The sequence below is a fragment of the Canis lupus genome, chromosome 27 (assembly GCF_048164855.1).
Source record: "Canis lupus baileyi chromosome 27, mCanLup2.hap1, whole genome shotgun sequence".
NCBI lineage: Eukaryota > Metazoa > Chordata > Mammalia > Carnivora > Canidae > Canis > Canis lupus.
In genome coordinates, this window is record NC_132864.1 from 27,952,142 (window position 1) to 27,976,139 (window position 23,998).

Genomic DNA, 23,998 nt, shown 5'->3' on the forward strand with positions numbered 1-23,998 from the left:
TGTTTACCATTATATAGTATTATTAGAGACCGTAAGTGTGCATGTAAGAAAAGCTTTAAACTGAGGAAGGTACCAAGCTGCGGTCCGTGCCCAGAAATTCTGAGGTTAAAAAACAACAAAACAAAGTAACTATAAGTAAAGCCTTAGAATACTAATATTGAGAAAAAGCTGCAGTGGCTACGAGCAGTCCTGCTTGTACCTGTCTTTGCATTAGCTGTCAGCGAAGGTCCTCGAGCACATCGCCCAATCCTCATTAAGGGCCATTCTCTCCTTCCAGGAAAGCATCTAACAAAACGTACATTCCACAATTGAATATTCAGAGTTTTCAGCAGTAACAGAAAACATAAATTGTGTTTCCTAAGGTAATAGGGACCACACTGCTGTGCTCCTAAATCCTTGTGTAGATCTTAGATTTACTCTGTAGGTTATTGTACTCAAGTCAATCTCTATTTCAGCAGTAATACAGGACATAGTTCTTAAGGAATGCTGGAATGCTTAGATTTAGGAATGCTTCCTTTACACCCGGGTGCCCGGGTGGCTTAGTCGGCTAAATGTCCAACTCTTGGTTGCAGCTCAAGTCCTGATCTCAGGGTCACGAGATCGAGCTCCAAGTTGGGCTCTGTGCTGGGTGTGAAGTCTGCTGAAGACTCCCTCTCTCCCTCTGTCCCACTCTGCCCCTAAGAAAAAGGATTTTATACATATTTCATTGTTCTTATAAGAGGAGTATAATAGATTTGCTTCTTGTTTAACTACAATGTGAGCCATAGAATCCAGCCTCTCCAGGTCTCAGCAGACTTGTATTCTCCATAGTCTAATGGTTATTGGTTTTCATATGTGAGTGTGTTTACAGATGCCCTTAGGCTCAGAGCTCTGGCCCCTTGGGATTACCATGTGCGTGTTCATCAATCAGCAAAGATTCATGCTCCAGTAACCAATACATAGAAGCACTTTCAGCTTGTCTTCCTACTTTTAAAGAACACAGGGATTTAATGGCCAGTATTTTATTGAGATTTATGTCTGGATTCATAAATGAAATGGGCCTATCCTTTTCTTTTCATACATGATCTGTTGACCTGAGAACTGAGAATGCCATCACGAAATGATTTGACTATCTTTTCTTATTTTTTATATTTCCTTAAACAATTTGAAAAGGTAAGAGATGTTCTGGCCCCGGAGAGTTGCTGGGACACATGTAAAAACCATCTGGGCCCGTGTGGTTTTGAAAGAGGCCCGTAAAAGGCAAGGGGGTGCGATTGCCGTTTGAGCTTCATGGGCTTTGGCTTCTTTTTCTTTTCCTTCTTGCACCAGAACTTTTATTAATGGTTTTCCTAAAAGTTGAGAGAATCTGATTAATAAATAATTGTTGTACAGTAGCCAATAATACTTTCCGCTCCTTCTGAAATTCCTTATGAAGGAGCACGCAGACAGGAGCGAGCAGAGCTGTGTGGCGTGTGGCACGGCACGGTGCAGCCGGAGCCCCTTGTGTCCTGACCGCCACCATGGCTTCTCTCCCCGAGGACAGCACCACTGCCCTGCGGTCACATCCACTGGTCCCTGCGTTTCTAGGTTCCTTGGCCACCCACATGTGTGTGCCTGAACATATTAGGTACCACTTTGCATTTTCACATGTATGGCCACAAAATTGTTCATAGTATTTTATTTTTTAATCTCTATTGCACTTTTAGCTATATCCACTTTTTCTTCCTTTTTCTTTTCTTTTTTCATCTCTCTCACAGATATACATGTTCACACAGGTGATCAGTCCCTACAAATTAGTGCATTTTATCTTTTTTGCAAGTTTTGCCCTTCTTGATCTTTTATATTGCTTTTCAGTTTCTCACTGTTCTTATTCCCTTTCTTCTTTTTTCTCCAGGTTTATCTTTTGATGACTTCTCGGGTTGGTCATCTAGCTGGGTAGTGGTATTCTTTCCTAACATACGCTTGTGCATATCATCGCCCCAGCTGCGTAGGTTGGCACCCCTCCTTATTGGTTGGGGATTGCGCAGGTACATATTTTGAATATTACCTGTGAATATAATCATGTAGGGCTACAAGTTTTTCTTTCAAATGCCACTTTAACTGCATCCCACTAATTTTTAGGGGATTTTAAATTAATTTTATTCCTAAGCTATTCTATAACTTACATATTCCTGCAAGCACGGAAGCAGAAATAAAAGTATGTATTTTACTTTACTGGGTGAAAATGAGATTGTTTGTGGTCCCACTGTGTGAACTTCTGGTCTTTTTTTTTTTTTAAGATTTTATTTATTTATTCATGACAGAGAGAAAGGCAGAGACACAGGCAGAGGGAGAAGCAGGCTCCCTCTGGGAGCCCAATGCGGGACTCGATCCCAGGACCCCGGGATCACGACCTGAGCCAAAGGTAGATGCTCAACCCCTGAGCCACCCAGATGCCCCTGAATTCCGGTCTTGAACAAATAAGAAACATTTCTGTTGTTAATAAAAGTAAACCCCACAAACACCTAGGGTGCCTCTGGAGACATCTATCAGTTTAGATATGCAGTATTTTCTCATTTCTTTTATGAGCACTTCTATGGTTCATATGTTGTTTAGTAGCATTTAAAAATATCTAAGTGACTGGAAGCGTCTATCATCTCCTTGTTATTAGTGCTAACTGAATTGTACTGTTCTGTGATATTGATTCCTCAGTATTTGCTAAGACTTTACAGGCCTGCACAGGATCAGTTTCCTAATGTATTCCACGTGTGCTTGGGAAGAATGTAGATTCCGGTCAGAGACCGGGTTCTCTGCAGCTCCATTTCACAAGCCTGTTTGCTGAATTGTTTGAGTCTACCGTATGCTTGCTGCATCGTATCCTTCATCTGTCGATAAATTGAGAGGAGAAGGTGAGATCTCCCATTATAATAGTGTAGTCTTGGGGTGCCTGGGCTGCTCAGTTGGTTAAGCAGCCGGCTCGATTTCGGCTCAGGTCATGATCTCAGGGTTGGGGGATCGAGCCCTGGGTTGGGCTCTGTGCTACCATGGAGTTTGCTTTAGATTCTCTCCCTCTCCCATTGCCCCTCCCCCCTCACTCTCTAAAATCAATCAATCAATCAATCAATCTTTAAATAATAATAATGTAGCCTTCCAAACTTGTAGTTCTGCCAATTTTTACTTATCAATTTTTAAAATGATATATAGGAGTAGCTGCGTACAAATTTAGAATTTTGCCCTTCTGCTAAGGCTTTTTAACATTAGAAAATAGATCTTCCTTTGTTTTTACTAGTGCTTTTTACTTTGTTTTGTTGATCCTTTTGTTGTCAACCATTGGGCCCTATGCTTTGTTAGCTTTGTCCCCCCACCCCCACCGCCCAAAGAGGCATATTGTTTTTTAAAGAGCATGTGGCATATTTCCATCATCATTCTCCTTTTTGTTTAGTTCATTTGATTACATTTATAATTACTAGTAATCTTTCATACTGTATTTGTACTGCTTTTAAAAATAGTTTATTTCTCCTTTATCCCTTTAGATCAAGTTTTTAAAAGCATTTTTTCCTCCACGAACTAGTTTGATATAACCTTCTATTTGTGTGTTTTGATGTATTTAACTTACACTAAAAATAATCTATTCTTTGTTCTCTTCCTAGACAACCTACAACACTTCCTTGTTTGATGTATTATATAATGTCCAGTATTTTAATTTTTTATTGCTATTCAAATGAGATGTTAGGGTTTTTTTCAAAGATTTTATTTATTTGGAGAGAGAGCACAAGCAGTGGTGGAGTAGCAGGCAGAGGCAGCAGCAGGCTCCCCACTGAGTGAGGAGCCCGATGTGGGGCTCCATCCCAGGACCCTGGGATCATGACCTGAACAGAAGGCAGACACTTAACCCACTCAGCCCTCCAGGCCTCCCAAGATGTTACTTTTTATACAATCAGTATTTGTTTTTAATTTAGTCACATTCACTTAGTTCTTTGTCCAGGATTCCTTCATGCGTCTCGGACTTTTACAGGTAGGATTGTTTTCCTTCTTTCTGGAATACTTCCTTTGGAGTTTCTTTAGTTACAGAGATCTGGCAGTAATGAACCCGTTTTGTTTGTCAGCATGCTTCCACAACTGTGGAATTTTCTGACCCTCCAACTATGACTACAGATCAGAGGCATCCTAAGTCACCACCCACCCGCAGGTGCCCCGTGCCTCAGAGCTGCAGAAGCCTGCGTGCAAGGTCGGCTCTGCTGCGCACTTTCTTGGGTTCTCCTCCCGGCAAACATGAGGCCATGGTGTATGTCTAGGGAGGAGACCCCAGATGAACATACCACTCATTAAGGACACATGACTGTTCTGTGTACAGCAAAGAAATCTAGAAGTGTGGAACGTGTACAGAAAGTGATGCAGATACAGCACTTAAAACCGAGGGAATTCATGCTTTAATAGACACTGAAATCACAAAGGAAGGCCAAGTGCCTTAACAATCTCAATAAAAATATGAAGTTCTTTTTACATGGTAAATTTCGTAATATAAAAAGTTTAATGCCATCTGGAAACTGTAATTTACAAAAAATGTCCACATAGGCCAAAGATGGCTAACACTGCATACAAGGGGGGTGAGTGCCAAGTGGGGAAGGCGTCTGAGGAGGGAGAGGTAACCGCATGTGTCCTTACATGGAACATCTTTGAAAGATCCGTTACAAACGGGGGCCCAGTTCACAAACCACATGTGTTACAGTCATTTTAGATAAAACAACAAAATATATGATGAAAATTATGCAATTTTCACCCTCTGCCTACTTACTAAAAGCAACCAGAGTGTTGCGTGGTATTTTTTCCAAACTGAACTGAAACCAGCAAAGTGACCGTGGGAGGCGGTGGGACAGGCGCCTTACTGGGGACTTGCTCCAGTGACCACCTGCTGAGATTCACTGGAACAGCATACGCGGATGAGGACAGTGTGTGCAGCACCTTGTCTCCTGCTGAGACCCAGCGAGTATCAGGGTGGACCATGACATTTTTCAAACAGGATGGAGGTGAGAATATTTTCCTTTCACTACACACTAATGTTCAAACTGTAAGTTTTGCAGCTTTGTTTTGGTACTTTGATTTAGTTAAAATCAGTGAAGCAGTCGAGCAGTTCACTGGTGAGAATTAGGATAGGATCTACTACCTTGCTTTGTGGTCATACCACGGTTTCTAGGAGAGGGAGATTTTATTGCTTGTGATCAGTGTACTTGCATCTGATGGAGTAGAATAGGGCAGGGCATTCCAGTTTCCTGAGCTGAAAAAGAAATATGTCCAATGCTATCTGCATATAGTGAGGAAAAGGGTTTTGTCTTCTTTTTTTTCTTTTTTCTTTTTTTTTTTTTTTTTGTAAATTTTACCCACATTCATGGCTCATTCCAAGTGGAGCAAAGAGCCACGGACTATGCAGGAGTTATTTGCTTCTATCCACATGGCTCAGGGGTTCCATGCATGCCAATTTTATCCACAACTTGACACTCACTTTCCCTAGACTGTAGACACAAAACATTCTAATTGTGTTGTCCGTCCCCTACACCAGGAGTCAGCAAACTTTTTCTTAAAAGGTCAGGTATTAGGTAATTTAGGCTTGGTGGGCCAAGAGGCAAAATCAAGAGTATGATGCAGGTACTTACATAACTTTTTAAACCTGTAAAATCCATTCCTATCTCATGGCTATAAAAAACCAGGCCTCTGACCGGATTTAGCCCGTGGGTCATGGTCTGCCAACCCCCAATCTACACAAAGGTATCTGTGACTTACACAGTCTCACATAATTATTAAGTGCATATTTTTTTTTCAGGGGTTGGAGCCGGAAAAATTTACTTTGATTTTACATCTATTTCACTCATCAAGAAACACCAAGACTGACAGTAAACATAAAGAGGTGGCAACTCTACAGTGATTTGAGATTGGTCCTATTATTTTGTCATGTTTGCTTTCTTTCATTGAACCTTCTTTTCTATCTAGGACAAAAAACAAAAACAAAAACACACCATTTGGTTTTTCAACATGAAACCTAAAACAACAATGTAATCAGGACTAAAACCAAGTTGGGGTCGACTGAGACCTCCTCGCTGGCTCGGTAAGCACAGCACAGGAAGGGGTCTGGGTGGCGGAGGGGGCGTGTACCGGAGGTGGGCAAATGGGTGCACTCGCACGGGGAGCACAGACCCCAGGCCTGTCCTCCGGGGCTCCTTGGCACTTGGGAAAGAGGCTGAGATTGCTGAGAAAGGAACAGCCTAACTACCTACATAGGGATTCAGAAATTGAGGTTTAGTTTTTGTTGCTGAGGACCTGATTTTGCTAAATGCACAGTGCTATAAACTCGCTTTCGTTTGCTACTCTGATACTTCATTACCGGTTTTTTTCCCCCTACTGACTTAAAACACCTCATAAGTGCTTGCTTCTTTATAAAGTATTTGTCTTCCTGTGTTGGGGTCAGGCCTAGAACGGGACATCCTAATTGTCTGCTTTCACCAGTATGGCTGTTGGGGCAAAGGCAAAAACCACGACGTAGCTCAGGAGAGGAACACACTGAATAGGGTCCTCTCCTCTCTCCAGGGTACACTGAGGAGCAGGGCGCACGGCCAGGCATGTTTAGAAGGTCCTTGGGCAGGACCTCAAGTAAAAGCTCTACGTGAGGTCTTACTGTTCGAGCCCCTCCTGCCCGGCCTCTCCCGTCTACTCCATGCGTTGTGGGTATGCGGCTGCTCACCTCTGGGTGACACCCCTGTGTGGAGAGGGCAGCAGGGTCTTCATTTTCAAATGATGTAAAAGCGGTCTATTTAAATTCCCCAACTAAAGTTAGCACTAGTATGATTTTTAGCATTTCATTTCTTCCTAGGTTAATGCTCACCCCTACCTAGGCGATCTTTTGTCTCGGCCTAGCTGGCAACAACTCAGGAAGCCGGCACGCTGGAGGGGACGCCCAGCCTTGTCTAGGACAGCACTTTCAGGAACGGCTGTTTCCCTGCTCATCAATGACTGGGATGTGAATCCCAGCATAAGGCCCCCTGCTTCTCAGGCTGCGCACAGGACAGGGTGCTGTGGGACGGGAGCGGGCTGGTCCCGGCTCAGGTGAGGGTGCCTGGGGCAGCAGACATGGGGTTCCCGGGCTGTGGGAGCCTGGGAACAGATTTAGAGAGGAGAGGTGTTTGAGGCCTGGAGATGGGAAAAGAATAAAATTAAGTAGCTGCTGAAGGGAATAGGAGCTGGAAATTCCATTCTGGTTAAGTCGAGTTAGCTGTGAGATTTTTTTTTTTTTTTAATACACTTACAAGGAAACTGAATAATTTCAACCTTTCCCTCCCCCCCCAAACTTGATAATTACTTATTGATGACTATTCAAAATTTGATATTTTAAAAAATTTGAGCTTTTAAAAATAATAGCTATAAATGCAAAGTACTATTGATAATAAAACCAGGTTGTTTATCCACATACAAAAAAGGTCAATAATGTTTTAAAAGCACAAAGTTGCATTTTAAATCACAATTGCATAGTTCTAAAATGCCTGGAGAAGAGTTACATAAAATTTTTAAGAAAATTCAAGTTTGGTTGACAGTGGGGCCCCAAGGACATTTGTAGAGCTAGGTGGAGCAGAGCAGAGTTCAGGATGGAAGCACTGCTGAAATGTGAATTATTGCATTGCTACTGTGATGTCACGATAATCGTAAGCCCAAAAATCGCTACAGTTTAATGGCAAATCATTGGCATTTTAAAAACCATTGTTTTTGGCTGATGTGCACTTTCGTGTAGAATTCAACTTAGATTTCATACATCCCACCCCCAACCAGCACCTGAACGCCTTAAAAAAAGCTCTGTTTGTATTTCTGTGTATAAAAGGTACTGCATATCTACCTCTTAGCAAAATATGTGCTCCCTTTCCTCTCCCCACCCCAGAACCATGACCGTTTTTGTACGAAAGTCCTGTTGGAGAATCACAGCAAAGCTGAGGAGCAGGGAGCCAAGGTGGAGAACGACCCCGCCGAGCCGAGCCGAGCCGAGCCGAGCCGAGCCGAGCCGAGAGCGCGCCCGGGAGGCGGCTGGCGGTTGCGTGGGGAGAGCGGACGCCCGTCCCTCTGCGGCGGCTGCGGGCGCGGGTCCGCGGGACAGGATGCTTTAGCATTTGGAGGAGGGAAAGAATCTTCCCGGGGACAGAAACTTGTAGCCGTTCCCGGAGGGCAGCCTCAGAGGGCGCGCGGCGGGCGCGGCGGGCGGCAGCGCGCTCAGCGCCGAGGGCCCCGTGCGCCAGTGGCCGTTGGGGGGCGCCCTCGGGGGCGCGGCGGGCGGCCGCAGGGGCAGCTCCTGCAGCTCCAGCCTGTCCGCGCCCTCCTCCTTCTTGTGCCGCGGCGACAGGTTCAGCAGGCTGAGGACGTCCCTCCTGGAGGTCATCGTGCCAGGGGCGCCGCGCAGGGCCTTGGCGGGGGGCGCGCTCTGCCAGAACATCTTCAGGTTGTGCACGGCCTGCACCTTCTCGTCGACCGCCGCCGTCCTCAGCTTGTCCCCGTCGGGGGCGTCGGCGGGGCTGGAGCGCGCAGAACCGGCCGAGGAGTAGGACAGGGCGGGGGACGGCGCGCTCCCGGCGGGAGACTGCTGGCCTGAGCTTGGGGACGCGTTCCTGGGGGACTTGGAAATGTGGGCGCTGTACGGGGAGCTGGGATACTTGAGTTTAAAGAGAGGCTGGTCGGGCAGCGAGGTCTGGGGGTCGGCGCCGGGCGCCGGGCCGCCGCGCAGGCCGGGGCTGCCCTTGGCGGACTCGGGGGCCGCGGGGCTGCTGTGCCCGGAGCTCACCTGGGGGAGCGACGAGCTCCTGGCGGGGGGCTTTGGTCTCGCGGGGGCCGGGGCCGGCGACGCCTGGCTCCTGGGGTGGCAGGGGGCCGGCCTGCTGAAGGCGCTGGTCTCGGACGCCCTGAAGCCGGGGGTGCCGCCGGGCGCCGCGGGCCGGTCCTCGGGGCTGCCGCTCCTGCCGGCCGGGCCGCCGCCCCTCTGGAGGCGCTCCACCGCCAGGAGGTGACTCTGCGTCTCCTCCAGAATCTTCTGGGCCAGCTCCTGCGGGTCTAGCTTGGGGCTGCTTTCTTCTTGGGACTTGACGGTGCTGTCCGTTTCTGTGCTGGACTGGTCTGATTCTCCCGTATCTGAACTGGCCAGTTTTCCGACCTTTTGGAAGGGGGAGTTGGGGCTGGGGATCAGAGTCATCTTCACTGGAGAATTCGGGGTGCTCATGCTCCCCTTGGAGCTCACGGACACCTGGACACCTCCAGCCGCCCCGACTCGGGCGGGCTTGTGCTCCGGTGAGGCGCGCGCCTGCCTGCTTTCCTGGTAGGCCGCCAGGGGCTCGGTGCTGATGATGGAGAAGCCCTCGTACTCCTCCTCCTCCTTGCTCCCCGCAGGGCGGGGCTGGGGGCACAGCGGGCCCCGGGGCAGAGTGGAGCGCGGAGGGTAGGCGTTCTTGGGCCGGTCGTAGTCCTGCCGGCCGCGGGCGCCCCCCGCCTCCGACCCGGCCTCGGGCTTGGAGACGAAGCTCATGGAGGAGGCAATGGAGCTCAGGCTGTACACGGAGATGGCGTCGGAGGCGATGCTGTCGGCGCCGGTCGGGGAGAAGGGCGGGTGCTGGTAGCTCAAGGGCAGGGCGTTGGAGACAGACTGGGCGGAGGCCAGAGACTCCAGGGAGGACGAGCTGTCGAGGCTGAGGCGCTTGGGCAGCTCAGTAGAATCTAAGACAAGACAGAGGTGCCCAGAGGGCAGTTAGAATGTGCTGTGGTTTTGAAATTTTTGTCAAAATCACAGGCGTCCTCAAGCAGAGAAGCCCGCAGGGAGCTGTGCAAGTGCTGCTCACACTCGATTTGAACTTCTCTTCCGCTCCGGAAGACCATGGCCCCGAAAACTGCCTGTGGCCTGAGCAGTCGGGCTGCTCGTCCCTAGTTCCGCCGCCCCCTGCGTCACCTTCTCGGCCCTTGGCAGCGCCCGTCTCTACCACAGCTGTTCTAATTGTATGTTCACGAGGGCGGGGAGTTTTTGTCCACTGCTCTCAAGCAGTCCCCAACACATACATATACTTAGCCACTCTCCCCCGTTCCCAAATGCAGCCCGGCTCCCGTGGGTGGCTGCCCTCGCCCCACCGCGGGAGGAGGGAGGGGGCGCTTACCGAAGAGCGCAAGCAGAGACTGGAGGGCAAAGTGCATGGTTCGCCGATTGGCTTGTTTCCCTGTCTTCAGGATGACTTCTTCCTGACCAACTTCACAGAGATCGAACCCTAGAGGAGCAAAGAATATGAATCTCACCTTCCCTAGGGAGGAGCCCGTGTCCTGAAGAGGAGAGCCGCAGGGCTCCCTGCACTGTCTCCCAGGCACCGGGCAGGCGCTGCTCTCTGACCTGCGTGCACCCTCGCCCCGAATCCCAATCCGTGTGGCTCCCTCCTGGCCCTTCCCGGAGCACCAGCTGCTCTCCTGCCCTGAATTTTGTTCCCGAGAGAGGATGGTCACATGATGCCTCATGAGAATCAGCTGCTTTCTCCATTCTTTCCCAGAACAGTCCACTAGAAGACTTTAAGGACAAAAACTGGCCACTCCATTCAGAATTGGGTCCAATATTTAAAGCTGGAAGCTTCTCAAGGGCAAAGACAGTGTCCTCATACGTGGTCAGCATCTGCCACCAAGGGCTTTGGAACAAGCGGGCTCTGATGGAGAATCTGCCTCCTTGGCTAAAACCACCCTGCAGGGACCGCACTCTGCTCTGCTAAAGCCCAGGGGACTGTTTCCCGAGGCTAATGGTTCTCATGAGACTCCCGAGCGGGAAGCGGGCTCAAGCCACTGCCACTGCACCAAGACTTACAAAGACACCTTGTAGAGCCTCCGCCACACATCTCCCTGGGAAGCGCATATGCAGAGGAAGCCAAAAGCAGACGCCATGGCTAAGGGCTAAGTCTGCAGACAGGATTTAGGTCCTGAGAAGCCCTCTGCCCTGCAAGGGTGCTCTCAGCCTCCTTGGGGGTCACTGAGCTCTGCCTGAAACAGCGGACACACTTGGTGCTACCGGGGCAGGACCCGCCACCCCAGGCCCTTCCCTCTGATGTGTGTTCTGGTGACGGGTCTGTACGCTGTGCATCTCATGATATAGGCACCAAAGGAGAAATGTGTTTATATTTTTATTCTCATGCAGATTCTGATACTGGTCTGACACTGTAATTCCTCTTGGGAATTTGGTTCACTTGAGGCGCTACCTCAGCCTTCTGGTTGCCATGGGACATTCTCCCCTCTGAACTCAAACATAAACAGTCCCTGAAAGCAACTGAAAGGTCTCAGAGAACTCAGCATTTAAAAACAAATAGCTAATTAATATAAATGTTTCAGTTAGAGACCTCTACTTCTACCAAAACAATTTGACTTGGTTACTCTAACGGAAGTAAATAACTGGCAGCCCTGTGATGGGTTGTGATGGCTCCTGCTAGGTGCTGAGGGCTGGAAAGAGGGGATTTCTTGGAGCCTCAGAACCCTCAAGAGTGAGGGAGTCAATTCTCCAGATGCCAAGCCTGCAGAGATATTTCCTCCCGGGGTCTCAGGCCATGGGATTCAAGAATAAGCGTGTGCACACTGACTCAACCCTTGAGTATCGGTGGATTTGGAAAATAGAGAAGTAGAGGCCATCAATGAAAATAACCCACCATCCCAACACCAGGGAGAGCCAATGACAGCCCTGGAAATATCCAGTTCACAGGCGAGGAGGGCTAACTCTGTCACACCCACACTGAAGGGAAGTGTAGGCCCTGCATGAGGAAGACTGCTTTTCCTTTATTAAAAAAAAAAGGACTTGGCTCCATCTTCCCTGTGTCCTGTGTCACTGCCCCAAGGTCAGCCCCACAGCCTGTCCTGAAAGTGCAAAGAGATCCCTCCTGGGTGTGGACCTGGCCTTTCTCACTCTTGGTCCAATTGCAACTGACTACACTTATTTAAATTTATTATGTTTATACCAAGAAGACTATGCTTTAAGCCCACAGAAACAAGTAAACGGTACAAATCATAAAGGATATGAGAGCATATCTACTTATAGGGATTCAGAGTCCCTATGGGGTCTTGGGGATCCCCCCATCAAAAGCAAATGGAGCCAGCCCTAAGTTGAAGTGGGCTGGGAAAGGTCAATCCACAAAATGGGTTATAAGAAAGGCCTAATGCTGTGAAATCAGATTTCACAAGCAGAAGAAAAAATTCCTTTTTAAGGATTAGCTGCCCTGCATGTCAGATGGCTGGTCCCTGGAACGGTGAATTTAGGCTGTGTCACCCTTCAAAGAGTCCCCATTCCCTCAGGTTAAGAACCAGAGGCCTTCCCCTGGCCTCACGGCCCACAGGATTAGCCCCACCTCTGCTTCATCTGCCCCTGTGCAACCCCCCAACCACCTGTGCTCACCCACGGCTCTGCCCTCTGCCTGGATCTTTCATCCTGAGGCCACCCTGAGGCTCTCGAGACATGCCCTGGCTCTCGCCTCCCCCCAGCCCACCCCTCCAGCAGTCACTGCGCCCCTGACACTCCTGTGTGTGATGATGCCCCCTCACCTACAGGGCTCCCTACCCTTAGATCAGGTACTTACTAGGTCTGCTCGCCTTCCCCACTAGGCTGAAATCTCTAAGAAGGCAGGACTTGTCCTCTGCTCAGTGCTGTAGCCCCTCTCCTGGCACATTGTCCGACATAACAGGTGTTCAAAGAAAAGCTTGTGAAATGAAAGGCTCCCAGGCGAGTCACACAGGCACTTGAGTGGGACAGGAGAGCAGCTCACAGCCTCTTGTATCAAAAAATACATCTATTAAAGCAGCAGTCGTGCCAGGAGCTGCCTCAGCCATGTTATGTCAGAAAAAGGAAATTAAGTGTCCTGGATAGACAAGGATCCTGGTGTGTGCAGTTCCAATCACACCTGGTGTCAATAGTACTATAGAGACCAGCGCTGAAACTATCATTTTATGACTGTTTTCTTTCGTTGGACTCCCAACAATGCTGAAGTCTAGCAGATTTCTAGTAAGATGACTGGAAATGAGAGATGAAACCAAAATGGAGGGAAACGGCAGGAGGGCCATTTGAAAATTGTGCTAAAGTACTGGAATCGCTGGGTCCACATCGATGGGTAATATCTAAGAAAACACCAAGACCCCCGAGAATCTACCAGTTTCAGCCAACAGAAACTAGGAGAGATTTTTAGAAGCGGAACTGCAGAAGCAGTTGAGGCCGCTGTCCTACCTAGAGCCGCCAGGAATTCGTGGCAGCCCGGGAGCCGCCAGAGCTGCACGCTGATGGAGACCTGGATGGGGGCCGAGGCGAAGTCCTGCTCCTTCTCGCCGGCCTGCAGCTGGACCAGCACCTGGTGGAGCTGAGGGAGGAGAGAGCGTGAGCGCACCGCCATCCCTCCGGCCGCCCGGACCTGTCCCCCTGTTACTCCTGTGTCACCTGCTACCATCATCCCTGTGACTGCTGTGTGTATCGCATTGGGAATTCCTTTTACGGTGCCTCAGGCCTACTGTCCCATCTCCTCTCCGGAGGCTGGGGAAGGGGAGGTGTCCCCGGTTGCGGGTGGGCTGCAGGGCCGGTCGGTTCCCTCTCTCTATTTAAGTCCCCTTGATGACCTTGAGTGACACGGCAAAGAGCCCAGCGTCGCCTCCCAGAGCCTCAGCACTGGAGGCAGCAGCCACACGTCCCCCGTTCAAGGGCCCATGGCTCTTCAGGTTCTCTGAGCCTACTCAGGAGTCCTGTGTGGTGGGTTCACAGTGTCACTCAAAGTCCCTTCTGCCCCTGCTGTTCTGGTGGAACTTGAAAGGTCAAATCAAGAACGCAAGAAGGGTGGAGCAGGAAAGGGGGAGCCAGAGCAGAGGAAGGGTGCACGGCCGCGCTGGCCGCCCGGGCCACCCCAGCCCCGAGCACGCGTGGGCACGTACGTGCATGCAGCTCTGAGCGACAGCACATGCGCCCGAGCAGGCCCAGGGGAAGGCAGGGGGTGGGCGGGTGGAGGGGCTCACCTGACAACAGTTGCTACTTAAAGTAGTACTCACCATTCCAACCATATTTTTAACAGCCTTCGGCCAGCAGATTATAAGAAAAGAAAGAAAAAAGAGAGAGAAAGAAGAGAGTTTAGACTCAAGCACAGGTTGTTATGCAACATGAGCTGATCGCTGCTTTAGGAAGCGCCACAGCAGGCCCGCGGCGGCTCTGACCGGGAGGGGAGAGGAGCGAGAGTCAGCAGGGACGCACAGGAGAACAAACAGCCACGCAGGCCAGACACGGTCGGGGCAGCCAGGCCCTGCCCTTCCCGGCCAGGAGAGGAGCAGGGCAGCCGGACGCAAGTGGGGAGGGGGCGCAGCGGGCACGGACGGCCGCTCCAGACACCGAGGGCCGTGGTTCCTGAGCGACTCCACAAACAGCCACCACCTGCCGGCCACGGGGGCAGCCCGGGACCCTGGCCGGCGGCCCAGCGGGATCACAGGCGGGAAATCCCTGTGATGCCACCAAATGCAAGACATTAAGCAGCTGGCTTCTGGGACTCAGCCTTGCCCTGCAAATGTAATTCTGACTTTCTCTTTAGTGGAGCACAGGCTTCCAGCCCTCTTGGGCTCAGGACGTTTTGATTCTAGAAGTGCCTTCCTGGTTTTCCTCAACAAGAAGACAAACAGCTTATTGCAAAATGAACAGCAACTCAAGAAGGGTCCATGTCCTTGAACTGGGCTCCCAATCTGAGCTGGAAACCCCCTCGGGGGGTGGGAGCCCGAGGCACCAATCAGATTTTCAGAGGCTGATCCCAGACAGAGCAGCTTTATTTCCACACAGAAATAGTTCCGTTTAAAATGAAATCTGTGGGCAACCCCAGTGGCTCAGCGGTTTAGCGCCGCCTTCAGCCCAGGGTGTGATTCTGGGGACCCGGGATCGAGTCCCACATGGGGCTCCCTGCATGGAGTCTGCTTTTCCCTCTGCCTGTGTCTCTGCCTCTCTCTCTCCTCCCCCGCTCATGAATAAATAAAATCTTTAAAAAATAAATAAAATGAAATCTGATAAATAATAATGATATATGTTGTTTTTTCAAGTTATTACACTACCAGCCGACCAGAGAAAACTATTCTGTGCTCTTTAGGGGTTGCTATGCCATTGAGAAGCCCTCCCCCACACTGTGGTCACCCCGGGGTTCACAGTCCAGACCCTCACTGGCCGGTAGGAAGAGTAGGAGCTCTGAGGCCGAGTTGGGAAGGGCCTGTGCGATGCTGAGAGTTAGCATCGTCCTGATGCCCGGATTAGATCTCCGTTCCCCTAACCTGCTAAGCAGTATCTTGCATTAGAGTGACTTTGTGTTCACTGCTGTGCCTCAGTGGCAGGGCTCATACTCTGATCTAGGATAAGTATCAAGACACCTGCTGGCTCAGGAAGTGTGGCTGTAACACTTGGCAATCAGCAGAAAGAGTTGGAGGTGGGGTGGTGACAAGGTACAGGAGGCCACTGAATGGAGAGGTCAGGAAATGCCCTGAGACTGTAGGTCACAGGGGCCCCTGAAGCATCCTCTGAAGGCCCTGCTGCTCTTGGAACCCACTTCCCAGAGACAGACGAGAGGCTTTTGCCCCCGGGTGTGCATGTGCCTGGCAGGGGGCGGGGCAGGGGGCTGTTTCACCCCCCAGCCCTTATCTTTCCCTTCTAGTCACAGAGGCTGAAAAATGTAACAAGACCAAGTCACTTGCAGGTTCCCATGTAGGGCCAATTCACCCTGTCCTTCCAGCTCAGCCCAGCCCTCGGGCCTGGGCTCAGCCACCCTGGCTCAACTCACCCGGCTGATGAGCTGCTCGCCAGTCTCCGAGGCAGTGATGAGCTTGCAGAGGGCTTGGAGGGCAGGGTTGGGCAGACCTAAATGGAAAAGGAGGACGGTGTTACCCACAGCCCGGCTGCCTTCCCGGGCACCGAGCCTGAGACACTCCACATCGGTGGCATTACAGAAGCTCGGGACAGCCAGGTGTGTGGGTCTGTGTCTAACTGGAGAAAAGAGAGAAGGGCCTTGGAGAAAGGCCAGTCGTCCCGGTGTGTGGTCACAGTCCCAGGACCCGGCTCTGCCCCAGGCAGAAGCACCTCTGAATGAAGCACAAAAGGCAGCCGTGGCACCTGCAGCCTGCGTCACCCCGGTCTTTGGCCATGGCTCTGGCAGATCCGAGGCTGCCAATTAAACACGAAGGCAGCCACTGTTTGCCCAGCGTTCCTTCCTGTCGGCCCGGGAAGAGGCGGCGCCGGGCCAGCGCCCTGCTGGGGCAGAGTGCACCCTGTGTTCCAGGTCTCCAGATCCACAGAGGCCTGCCTCTGCGACTCCTTGCCACCTCAGGATGCCCGCTCCTTCCCACCGTGAGGTCCAACACCCCTCGTGAGGCAGGGCCCACAGCCACCAACTACTGTGCCCACGCTGGGAGCCAGCCCCTCGGTGGCCCAGCCCAGCCTGAGGCTCACCCAGCAGGGACTGGATGGTGCTGCTGCACTGCTGGAGCCGGTCACCCGGGTCGGAGGTTGGGAAGAAGACGGCCGCCGGCAGGCCACTGGCAGGGGGGTCCAGCCGGAAGCCCACGGCAGTGAGGAGGGCCTGCCAGCCAGGGATGCCGCCCACTTTGTTCTCCACACTCTGCTGGGACGTGTACATGGCATTGCGCTGCCCATTCTGGATGCGCTGCAGGGACTTCTCCACCTGGAAGGGAAGCGGGAATGAAGCGCCACTCCGGTCACGGGCAGGCCCTGGCTTCTCTCCCAGTGGCTTGGGGGGGCACCCGAAGCCTCAGGTTTGAGGCCAGTGCAGGGCTGCCTGCTGCCACCTGGACACCCCGGCCTGAGGACCAAGGCACGGTGGCAACAGCCTAGCCCGAGAGGGAAGGTCCAAAGGGAAAGGGGTTACTTTCCAGCGTCAGCAAGGCTGGGAGACAGAGAATTCTGTCCCTGCCCTAGGCCACACCTCCTGCTCCGGGCTCTCCTCCACAGACGCCACAGCCCACTCTCAGGCCAGTGCCTGCCCCAGGCCACGTAAAGACCCCCACCACCAGGATAAACCTTCAGGCCCTCGGGAACCCCCTTCACAGCCCATAGCCCTTGCCTGCGCCAAGCAGCACCCACCACAGGGTTCTGATTGCCACTGCCCTTCTTCCCTGCACTTCAGGCTCACCCTCCATCCCACAGCAGGGGCCCCTGGGCCTCAAGTACCCCTCCCACCTGCCAGGGCCTAAACCCACGCCTGGCACACGTGGGCTGAATTTGTCCAAGTAACTGCTAGTCAACTCCCCGGTGAGCATCCCATGGTACTTGCAATGGCATCGGCCTCCCTGGCAGTTTCTCTCCCCCTCGGGGAAATCGCAGGCCGTCCTGAACTACCGCATGCCCTGGGGCACGTGTGCCATCATGAGAGGGGCAGAAGAGTCGTCCAAGAGGTCACCCAAGACTTTCCTTCTACCACCCTGGGATGCTGGGGGCTGACCTCACAGGTTGGAGGACACGAGTGTTCCTGGGCAGGACAGACAACCAGGCCATCGGGCTGGAAGGTCTTTGGAGACACATTGCCCACTGGGGTCAAGGGCAATGGAGGTAAGGGCTTGTAAACCTGACCCATGGCCCCTGGACTCACCCCAGGAAATGAAGCCAAGAAGAGACAACCTCTAAACATGCCTGAGGGGCCTCAAGGCCGAGTGGGGAGCCAAGGCCTGGCTCTTGCTCCACGACCCGGTCTGGGAGAAGACAGCCACGTGGGTAGAGACGGTGGTTCAGTTACCTAAGAGAAGCCGCCTGGGAGCCGCAGCAAGGAAGGAGGGGACTCTGCGGTGATGGGGACCGGAAGGGGTCCTAATGCTGAGCAGCTGAATCGCTCTGCACAGTTTCCAGGAACAGGTTAAAATCAGTCAAGAGTCTTCACAGAGTCTCAAGGCAAGTGAGCACAGCTCCCGGGGGCAGGAGGAGCGGGCTATCTCAAAGCTGGCTCGAGAGCTGCCTGGGGTATCCGGTGACATCATTCCTACCTGGTCACACGCTGGTATCAGGTGAGCCCTAACTTAAGGGATGTACAGGACTGACCTCCCACCAGAAGTACCCTGAGCACCACCACCCTGGGCCCCAGACCCACAGGGCAGTAAGTTTGCCCAGCAGAGGGGACGTGCTCCCTGGAACCCAGCCCCCAAACTAAACTCCCCAGCCGTAGCCTCCAGCCCGCTCCCAGGGCCTGTGCCTCTCTGTCCTTTGGGGTGGCAGTGGGGCAGCTGTGTGCATCGGGTCTGGAAGGAGCATGTCCACCCACACGGCTGGGGCTGGGCTGGTCTTTCTTGCTCAGAACTCCACGGAAGCTAACAATTCGCAACGTTAGAAAGTGCCTTCCTGGTTATCAAAGTGGAAGGGTGGAACTAGTTCTAGGTCACCGCTGCTTAGCTTGATTTCTCACTTTTCAATGTGTGGACGATGACGCAGAGCCTCTGTCTGTACCCTCACCCCTGACCCCACAGAGGCTGGGACTGGGTAAATACAGGGTCAGTGCCTGGACTCTTCCTCCAAATTGAGGGGAAGGCCAGTGCCATGTGACTCCAGAATATCATCTCTCAGCCGCTAGGACCCTACTTCTGCCTGCTTCTCACCTTTTCTCTAAGCCTCAAGATAACCAGGAAACATCCCCCTTCCAGATGAGGAAATTGAAGCTCAGAGATGCGGGTGATTTGCCCAAATCTTCACAGCCCAGAAAGAGCTGCAGCGTGGGCCCCAGGACCTTGGCAAGGAGGCTGCAGCATCCCCATGACACATCATGCCCACCATTCAACCGACTGGCTCAACCTGTGGATGTCCTAGCACAAGGTCCCCTCCACCTGGCTCATGTCCCTGGTGATTGGGACAGGCCGCAGCCTCCCTTCTCGTGCCCCTCCGCCGGCTCTCCAGGGCAGCGGGGCCCCAGGAGCCTGGGGGAGGGCCCTTACCAGGTGCAGCAGCACTCGCAGGGCGTCCCGGGCGCGCTCTGGGTGCTGGAGGATCTCCGTGAGGGCCTGGCCGATGAGCGACGAGGGACTATTCAGTTTAACGTCACTCCCGATGAGTGTGAACCCTGTGGAGGACACAGAAGGGCATCTCAGAGCCCGCCCTCAGCTCGGGCTGGTCGGTCCCCCCCCCCCCCCCCCCCCCGCCTGCCCCGGGCCTTACAGCCACCCTGCCACCAAGAGGGGCTGCACAGCAAAGCTCCTCCACGGAACGGACTACGGGATGTCTAACTCACCGGGGGCCCTTCAGTGTCCTTGTGCCCCTTTTAAGAACCAATACTGTTTTGGGGCTCCTGGGTGGCTCAGTTGGTTAAGCATCTGCCATCTGCTCAGGTCATGATCCTGGGGTTCTGGGATCGAGCCCCATGTCAGCCTCCCTGCTCAGCGAGAAGCCTGTGTCTCCCTGTCCCTCTGCCCCTCCCCCTGCTTGTGCTCTCTTGTTCTCTCTCTCTCAAATAAATACAATCTTAAAAATAAAACAAAAATTAAGAAAAATAATCCATACTGTTTCTCTGTTCAGTGAGTGGTGAGCACTGTTTCGCCGTGAAAGCTGCTCAGGAAAGTGCCTCTGCTTTCCTGCTACACAGTGAGGAAGGCAGGAAGAGGCCTCGTAGTCCCGTACCCCCCCCCCCCCCAGCTGATGGGCTCCCCCCAGGCCCCAGGGCCCTTCCTAGGCTTGGCCACCATCCCAAGGAATGATCCGCCCCATTTCCCCGGAGATGCACCTGTGTCTGTCTGGGACACGCCCGGGGACAAAGCCACCAGGTACGGGGCAGGAGGTACTCTGCTCTGGTTGTAGGAACGAGCAAGCAGCCTGGGCTGCCGAGGACCCACACATCTACCTGGATCCTGCCCCACTCCCAGCTGCAGGGCCTGGGGGAGGCAGACAGAGCGGTCTCCTCCAGCCACCAAGCAACTTGAGGACCAAGCTGCCCTCAAGTGATGGAGAAATGGGGTTTTCCAAGAGCATGAATGAGCCAAGGCTGTTTTTAGGGTTAGCAGGGCAGCGTGATTTAAACACCATTTTCCAGCACTGAGCGGTGACTCATGTATCATCTGTCCCTAAAACAAGGACAAAAACACCATATCCGTGGACACACTGGGAAGATGGGGAGGGGCTCCCCAAGCACAGAGGCCGGGCTCCCACAAACTCAGCACAGCACCCTGGGGGACCATGCGGGGCCCAAAGCCCCTTCTGGCTGCCGGGGGCACACGGGAGTCAGACCTCCGGCTGCGGCAGTCGGAAGGCCCCGCCGGCCCCTCTGCTGGGCCCTCTGCTCTCCGCAGCTGGAGGAGGCAGGCCCCGGCCCTCACCGGCCCTCCTGCCCCTCCTCCCCCTGGGCCACCCGAGGAAACAGGATGGCTTCTATTTCGTTTCTTCTGAATACCTTTTTGGGAAGCACCGGGGCGGTGTTGTGTTTGTGAAGTAAACACACGTTTCCATTTCCTCACCGCCGCTCATCCACCTGGCCCGCAGCCTCACAGCTCGGGGTGTGCTGGCTCCCGGGCCAGGGGTGCCGGGGATGAGGGGCTCCTCCACGGGAAATGGCACCAGCCGTGGTGGCACACGCAGACTGCATTTATCATTTATTTCCAGAGGAAGAGCCAGATGAAAGCGGTTTTGTTGCCAGTTTTTCAATGTGTATGTGGATTAAAACAAAATATAAATGTTTGAAAATACCGTTTGGGGCATTCCTCTGTTTCTCCAGTTTAAGACCCTATGTTTGTGGGTCGGTGCCATCGCTCCGGCCTTGGTGGGACTTCACCTGGGGATGTGCAGGAGCCAATCCTGAGGGACAGCCGCAGACTGAAGGCCCCGGGGGGTGTCAGCAATGTGGCCCCGCTGGGTGAGGCCACGTGGGAGGGAGGCTGGGGTGGGGCTGGACTCTGGCTTGGCAGCCTGTCGGGAGGCCTCCCACATGGGAGGGTCCACGGGTCACCCCTTGCCGCACCTCCTATGACCAGACGTCACGGAGAACATTCCCTTCACTCCCAGACCTGCAACCCCTGTGGCAGGCCCGCTCAGAGCAGGTGCTGTCGGCCTTCCAGAATGAGTAGTACATGTGCCACAAGACTTCAGAAGGGGTAAGACCCGTCTCAGGTCACAGCCCGGCACAGAGCAGGTCAGACCCGATGGCTGAACTAAGGGGCTTTCTACAATGCGGCTCTTTGCTACAGTCCTGGGACACCACAGGGCGCCATAAAATGAGTCAACCAGCACTCTAGTCCCAGGAGAAGCCTATGCTCATACTCCAATGGCAGACTCATCTGCTGCTCTCTAGTCACAAAGACTACTTTAGGGGTGTCGGGTTGGTGCAGTCCATTGAGCGTCCAACTCTTGATTTCGGCTCAGGTCGGGATCTCAGAGTCATGAGATCAAGCCCTGAGTCGGGCTCCACACTCAGTGGGGAGTCTGCTTGAGATTCTCTCTCCTTTTCCCTCTGCCCTCCCCTCCCCCCATGCTCACATGCACTCTCATAAATAAATAAATAAATAAATAAATAAATAAATAAATAAATAAATAAATAAATAAAATTGTAAAAAAAAAAACAAAAGACTAATACCACATGCCAAATGACTGGTTTTGGCAGAAGACAAGAGTCTCAGCAAACAAAGCCCTCTCCTGCACCTCCCCACGCTGCTTCTCCCCAGCGCCCTGTCCTGCCCCCCTCCCCCGGGAGGCTGTAAGGACCTAGCCCTGGGGTCCCCTGACAGGTGCTGGCAGGTGGTCCACACTCCTACCTGCCCAGTTGGAAGGGTGTGAGAAGGCCTTGCTGCTCTGCACCACCTTCATGGCCTCCCCCAGGGCGGCGCTGGCTTTCAGGCCATTCAGCAGGGAGGAGTAGAAGGCGTGGAGAAACATCTTGGAAGCAGCCACAGGCGCAGGCCACAGAGACACGAGAACACACTGGGCGCCGGCAGCCAGAAAGGCCCGTGTCAGCGCGATGACCCCGTCAGCGGTGACCTTGCTGCTGGACTCCTGCGAGGAGCCGAGGACCACCAGCTTCACGGGAAGCCGCAGGTCCAGGACGTCGGCCGCCGTGAGCAGCAGCTCCTGCAGGGGCGGGCAGTCCGAGATGCTCTCCCCATCGCTGGCATCGTCCTGCACCCGCAGGGACTCGGGGATCGTGTAGGGGTGGCCAAAGGAGCTCTTGCTGCCGGCGGGGTTGCTGTCCACGCTGGGTGTGAGGACCAGGGCCGACAGTTTCCAGGAGATGTGGGTGGCAAAGTGGACACACTCTGCCTGCGTCAGGGCACTCATGACCCTTTCTTTGGTGGCCACGCTGCCCACCAGGGGCTGGCAGCCCAGCAGCTCTGACACCATGTATGCTTCCTCCTCGGCCGACGGCATGGGCCCCCACAGCCACCTGTCCATCACTGCTGACGGGAGCTTGGGGTTACCGACAACGGCCGCCATGGACGTGGAGCTGGAGTATGTGGGCGGGTTCTTCCTCAGGTGAGACTGGGAGGGGAAGACAGACAAGCAGACCATGCCACCCATCAGACGGTGGCCTGAGGCTCCTGGTGAGCACAAGGCTGGGTCCAGCTCGGCTACACCTGGTCTCCCAATAACCTCCTTCCCTCTAATTTTCAACACCATTTTGACCCAGCTGCTCGTCCTCCTGAGCATCACACCTGCTACTACGTAAGCTCTTGAAAATCAGGACTGGATCTTAGGAAGGGCCCCTCTTGGAGGCGCTGTAGCAGGAGGCCTGCCCCATGCGTCTTGCTCCCACAGACTGCCCTGTAGGCCCCCAAACAGGAGGAGACCCACTTCCAATGAGTCAGGGCTCTGAGGGTGACAAAAGGCCAAGTCACTCTCAGTGGAGACAGGGCTAGCCTAAGCCCTGTACAGGCACAACGTACTGAAAAGATGATAGTTGTCATCTGCTTTACGTGCTGCAAATAAAATCATCAGCATAGAGAAGTCATAAAATCAGCATAGAGAAGTCCAGCAAAGTTCTGATTTCCCCCCAACGATGCCTTTCGGCTTTTGGGGAAACATCTAAGTATCACATTACTTCACAATAACTTTCTGGTGGCTCTACTTGGTGATGCCTCAAACTCTGGGTATGAGAAGCACCTGTCGGGCGTCTGTCAGGAGACCCTGGCTAGCCTGGCAAGCAGCCAGCTTGCAGTGTCATCACCACGAAGCTCTCCTAGTGCGGGCCACCTCTGACTGCCAGGGTGCTCTGGGCAGGACGTGTCCCAAGAGGCCGGCTCACTTTGCAACTGGGATTCATAGTCAGCCACGGACACTCAAAAAACTCAGGGAAGATCATTTCTTTCACTTTGATCCTGTTCCACAAGAAAGTTACAACCCAGCAACAGGAAACAGTCAAAACAAAGATTTCTGAAACCTTGTGAGGCAGAAGTTGACCGGGTTTGAACCATGCCATTGACCGAGGTCAACAGAGGCCACGGCAGGTCCCGTGGGGGCCGCCCACACCCAGGGCCCAGGGTTTGGGTTCCTAAACGAGCCACTTGCTCCCCCTGGGAGGAGCCCTGTCTGACCCAGCTCTGCCTGGCGATCTGCGGGCTCTGAGAGCAGCTGGCAGCTTGAGGGCAAGTTCAAGCTTGAAGGCTGAGCCAGCCAGCTGGGGCAGGTGGGGCAGCCGCAGTGCAGGCCCGGGGCCTGGGGGCCAGGAGGGTCTGAAAGAGTTTGGAGAAGGGGAAGGGGATCAGGGCTGGCTGGAAGGCTCTCTAACCGGGTACCGGGTGCGCGGGCCAAGGCTGGCTGCGGGGTGGGACCTCTGACTCCGTGGACGGCCCACAGTCGCCTCCTTGATTTTCACAGACATTTCTGCCCAGACTGACTTTTACTGAATGAGACCCAAATCCTGTCTGTCTCCTGAAAGCCACCTCGTTTGTGTTCAGTTCTTTCGCTGGCCTGTGGGACCCTCTTCCACTGGACAGTAATCATACTTGTCCTCCATCCCCGCCTGCGGCGCCTCCGCTGTGGGCAGACTCGGCCCCGTCGGTCAGCTCGAGGTCAGGGTGCGCCAGGGGAAACCAGCTTCCTCAGATACTCGCC

At 53.4% G+C, this 23,998-nt stretch overlaps 1 protein-coding gene and 1 long non-coding RNA gene across 19 annotated transcripts in view; one reads left to right on the top strand and one right to left on the bottom strand.

Annotated features, from left to right (window-relative positions):
* The window catches only part of LOC140619541 (uncharacterized), a 69,922-nt gene extending 54,911 nt beyond the window's left edge, over nt 1–15,011 (top strand). For 6 of the 16 annotated variants that reach the window (XR_012019430.1, XR_012019435.1, XR_012019428.1 and 3 more), the window contains 5 exons: nt 2,682–2,867; nt 3,609–3,973; nt 4,065–6,058; nt 6,821–7,053; nt 7,877–15,011. This is a non-coding gene — a long non-coding RNA (uncharacterized lncRNA). The remainder of the gene's footprint in view (nt 1–2,681; nt 2,868–3,608; nt 3,974–4,064; nt 6,059–6,820; nt 7,054–7,876) is intronic. The other 10 variants (XR_012019432.1, XR_012019420.1, XR_012019423.1 and 7 more) reach the window with 9 other exon arrangements.
* The window catches only part of TTC28 (tetratricopeptide repeat domain 28), a 625,508-nt gene continuing 605,875 nt past the window's right edge, over nt 4,366–23,998 (bottom strand). For 2 of the 3 annotated variants that reach the window (XM_072803062.1, XM_072803064.1), the window contains 8 exons: nt 21,706–22,426; nt 18,907–19,031; nt 16,424–16,655; nt 15,759–15,835; nt 14,005–14,028; nt 13,199–13,328; nt 10,122–10,229; nt 4,366–9,690 (listed from right to left, as the gene is read on the bottom strand). In XM_072803062.1, coding sequence (XP_072659163.1) covers nt 8,096–9,690; nt 10,122–10,229; nt 13,199–13,328; nt 14,005–14,028; nt 15,759–15,835; nt 16,424–16,655; nt 18,907–19,031; nt 21,706–22,426 — 3,012 coding nt within the window. In that variant the 3' untranslated portion in view covers nt 4,366–8,095. The remainder of the gene's footprint in view (nt 9,691–10,121; nt 10,230–13,198; nt 13,329–14,004; nt 14,029–15,758; nt 15,836–16,423; nt 16,656–18,906; nt 19,032–21,705; nt 22,427–23,998) is intronic. The other variant, XM_072803063.1, reaches the window with a different exon arrangement.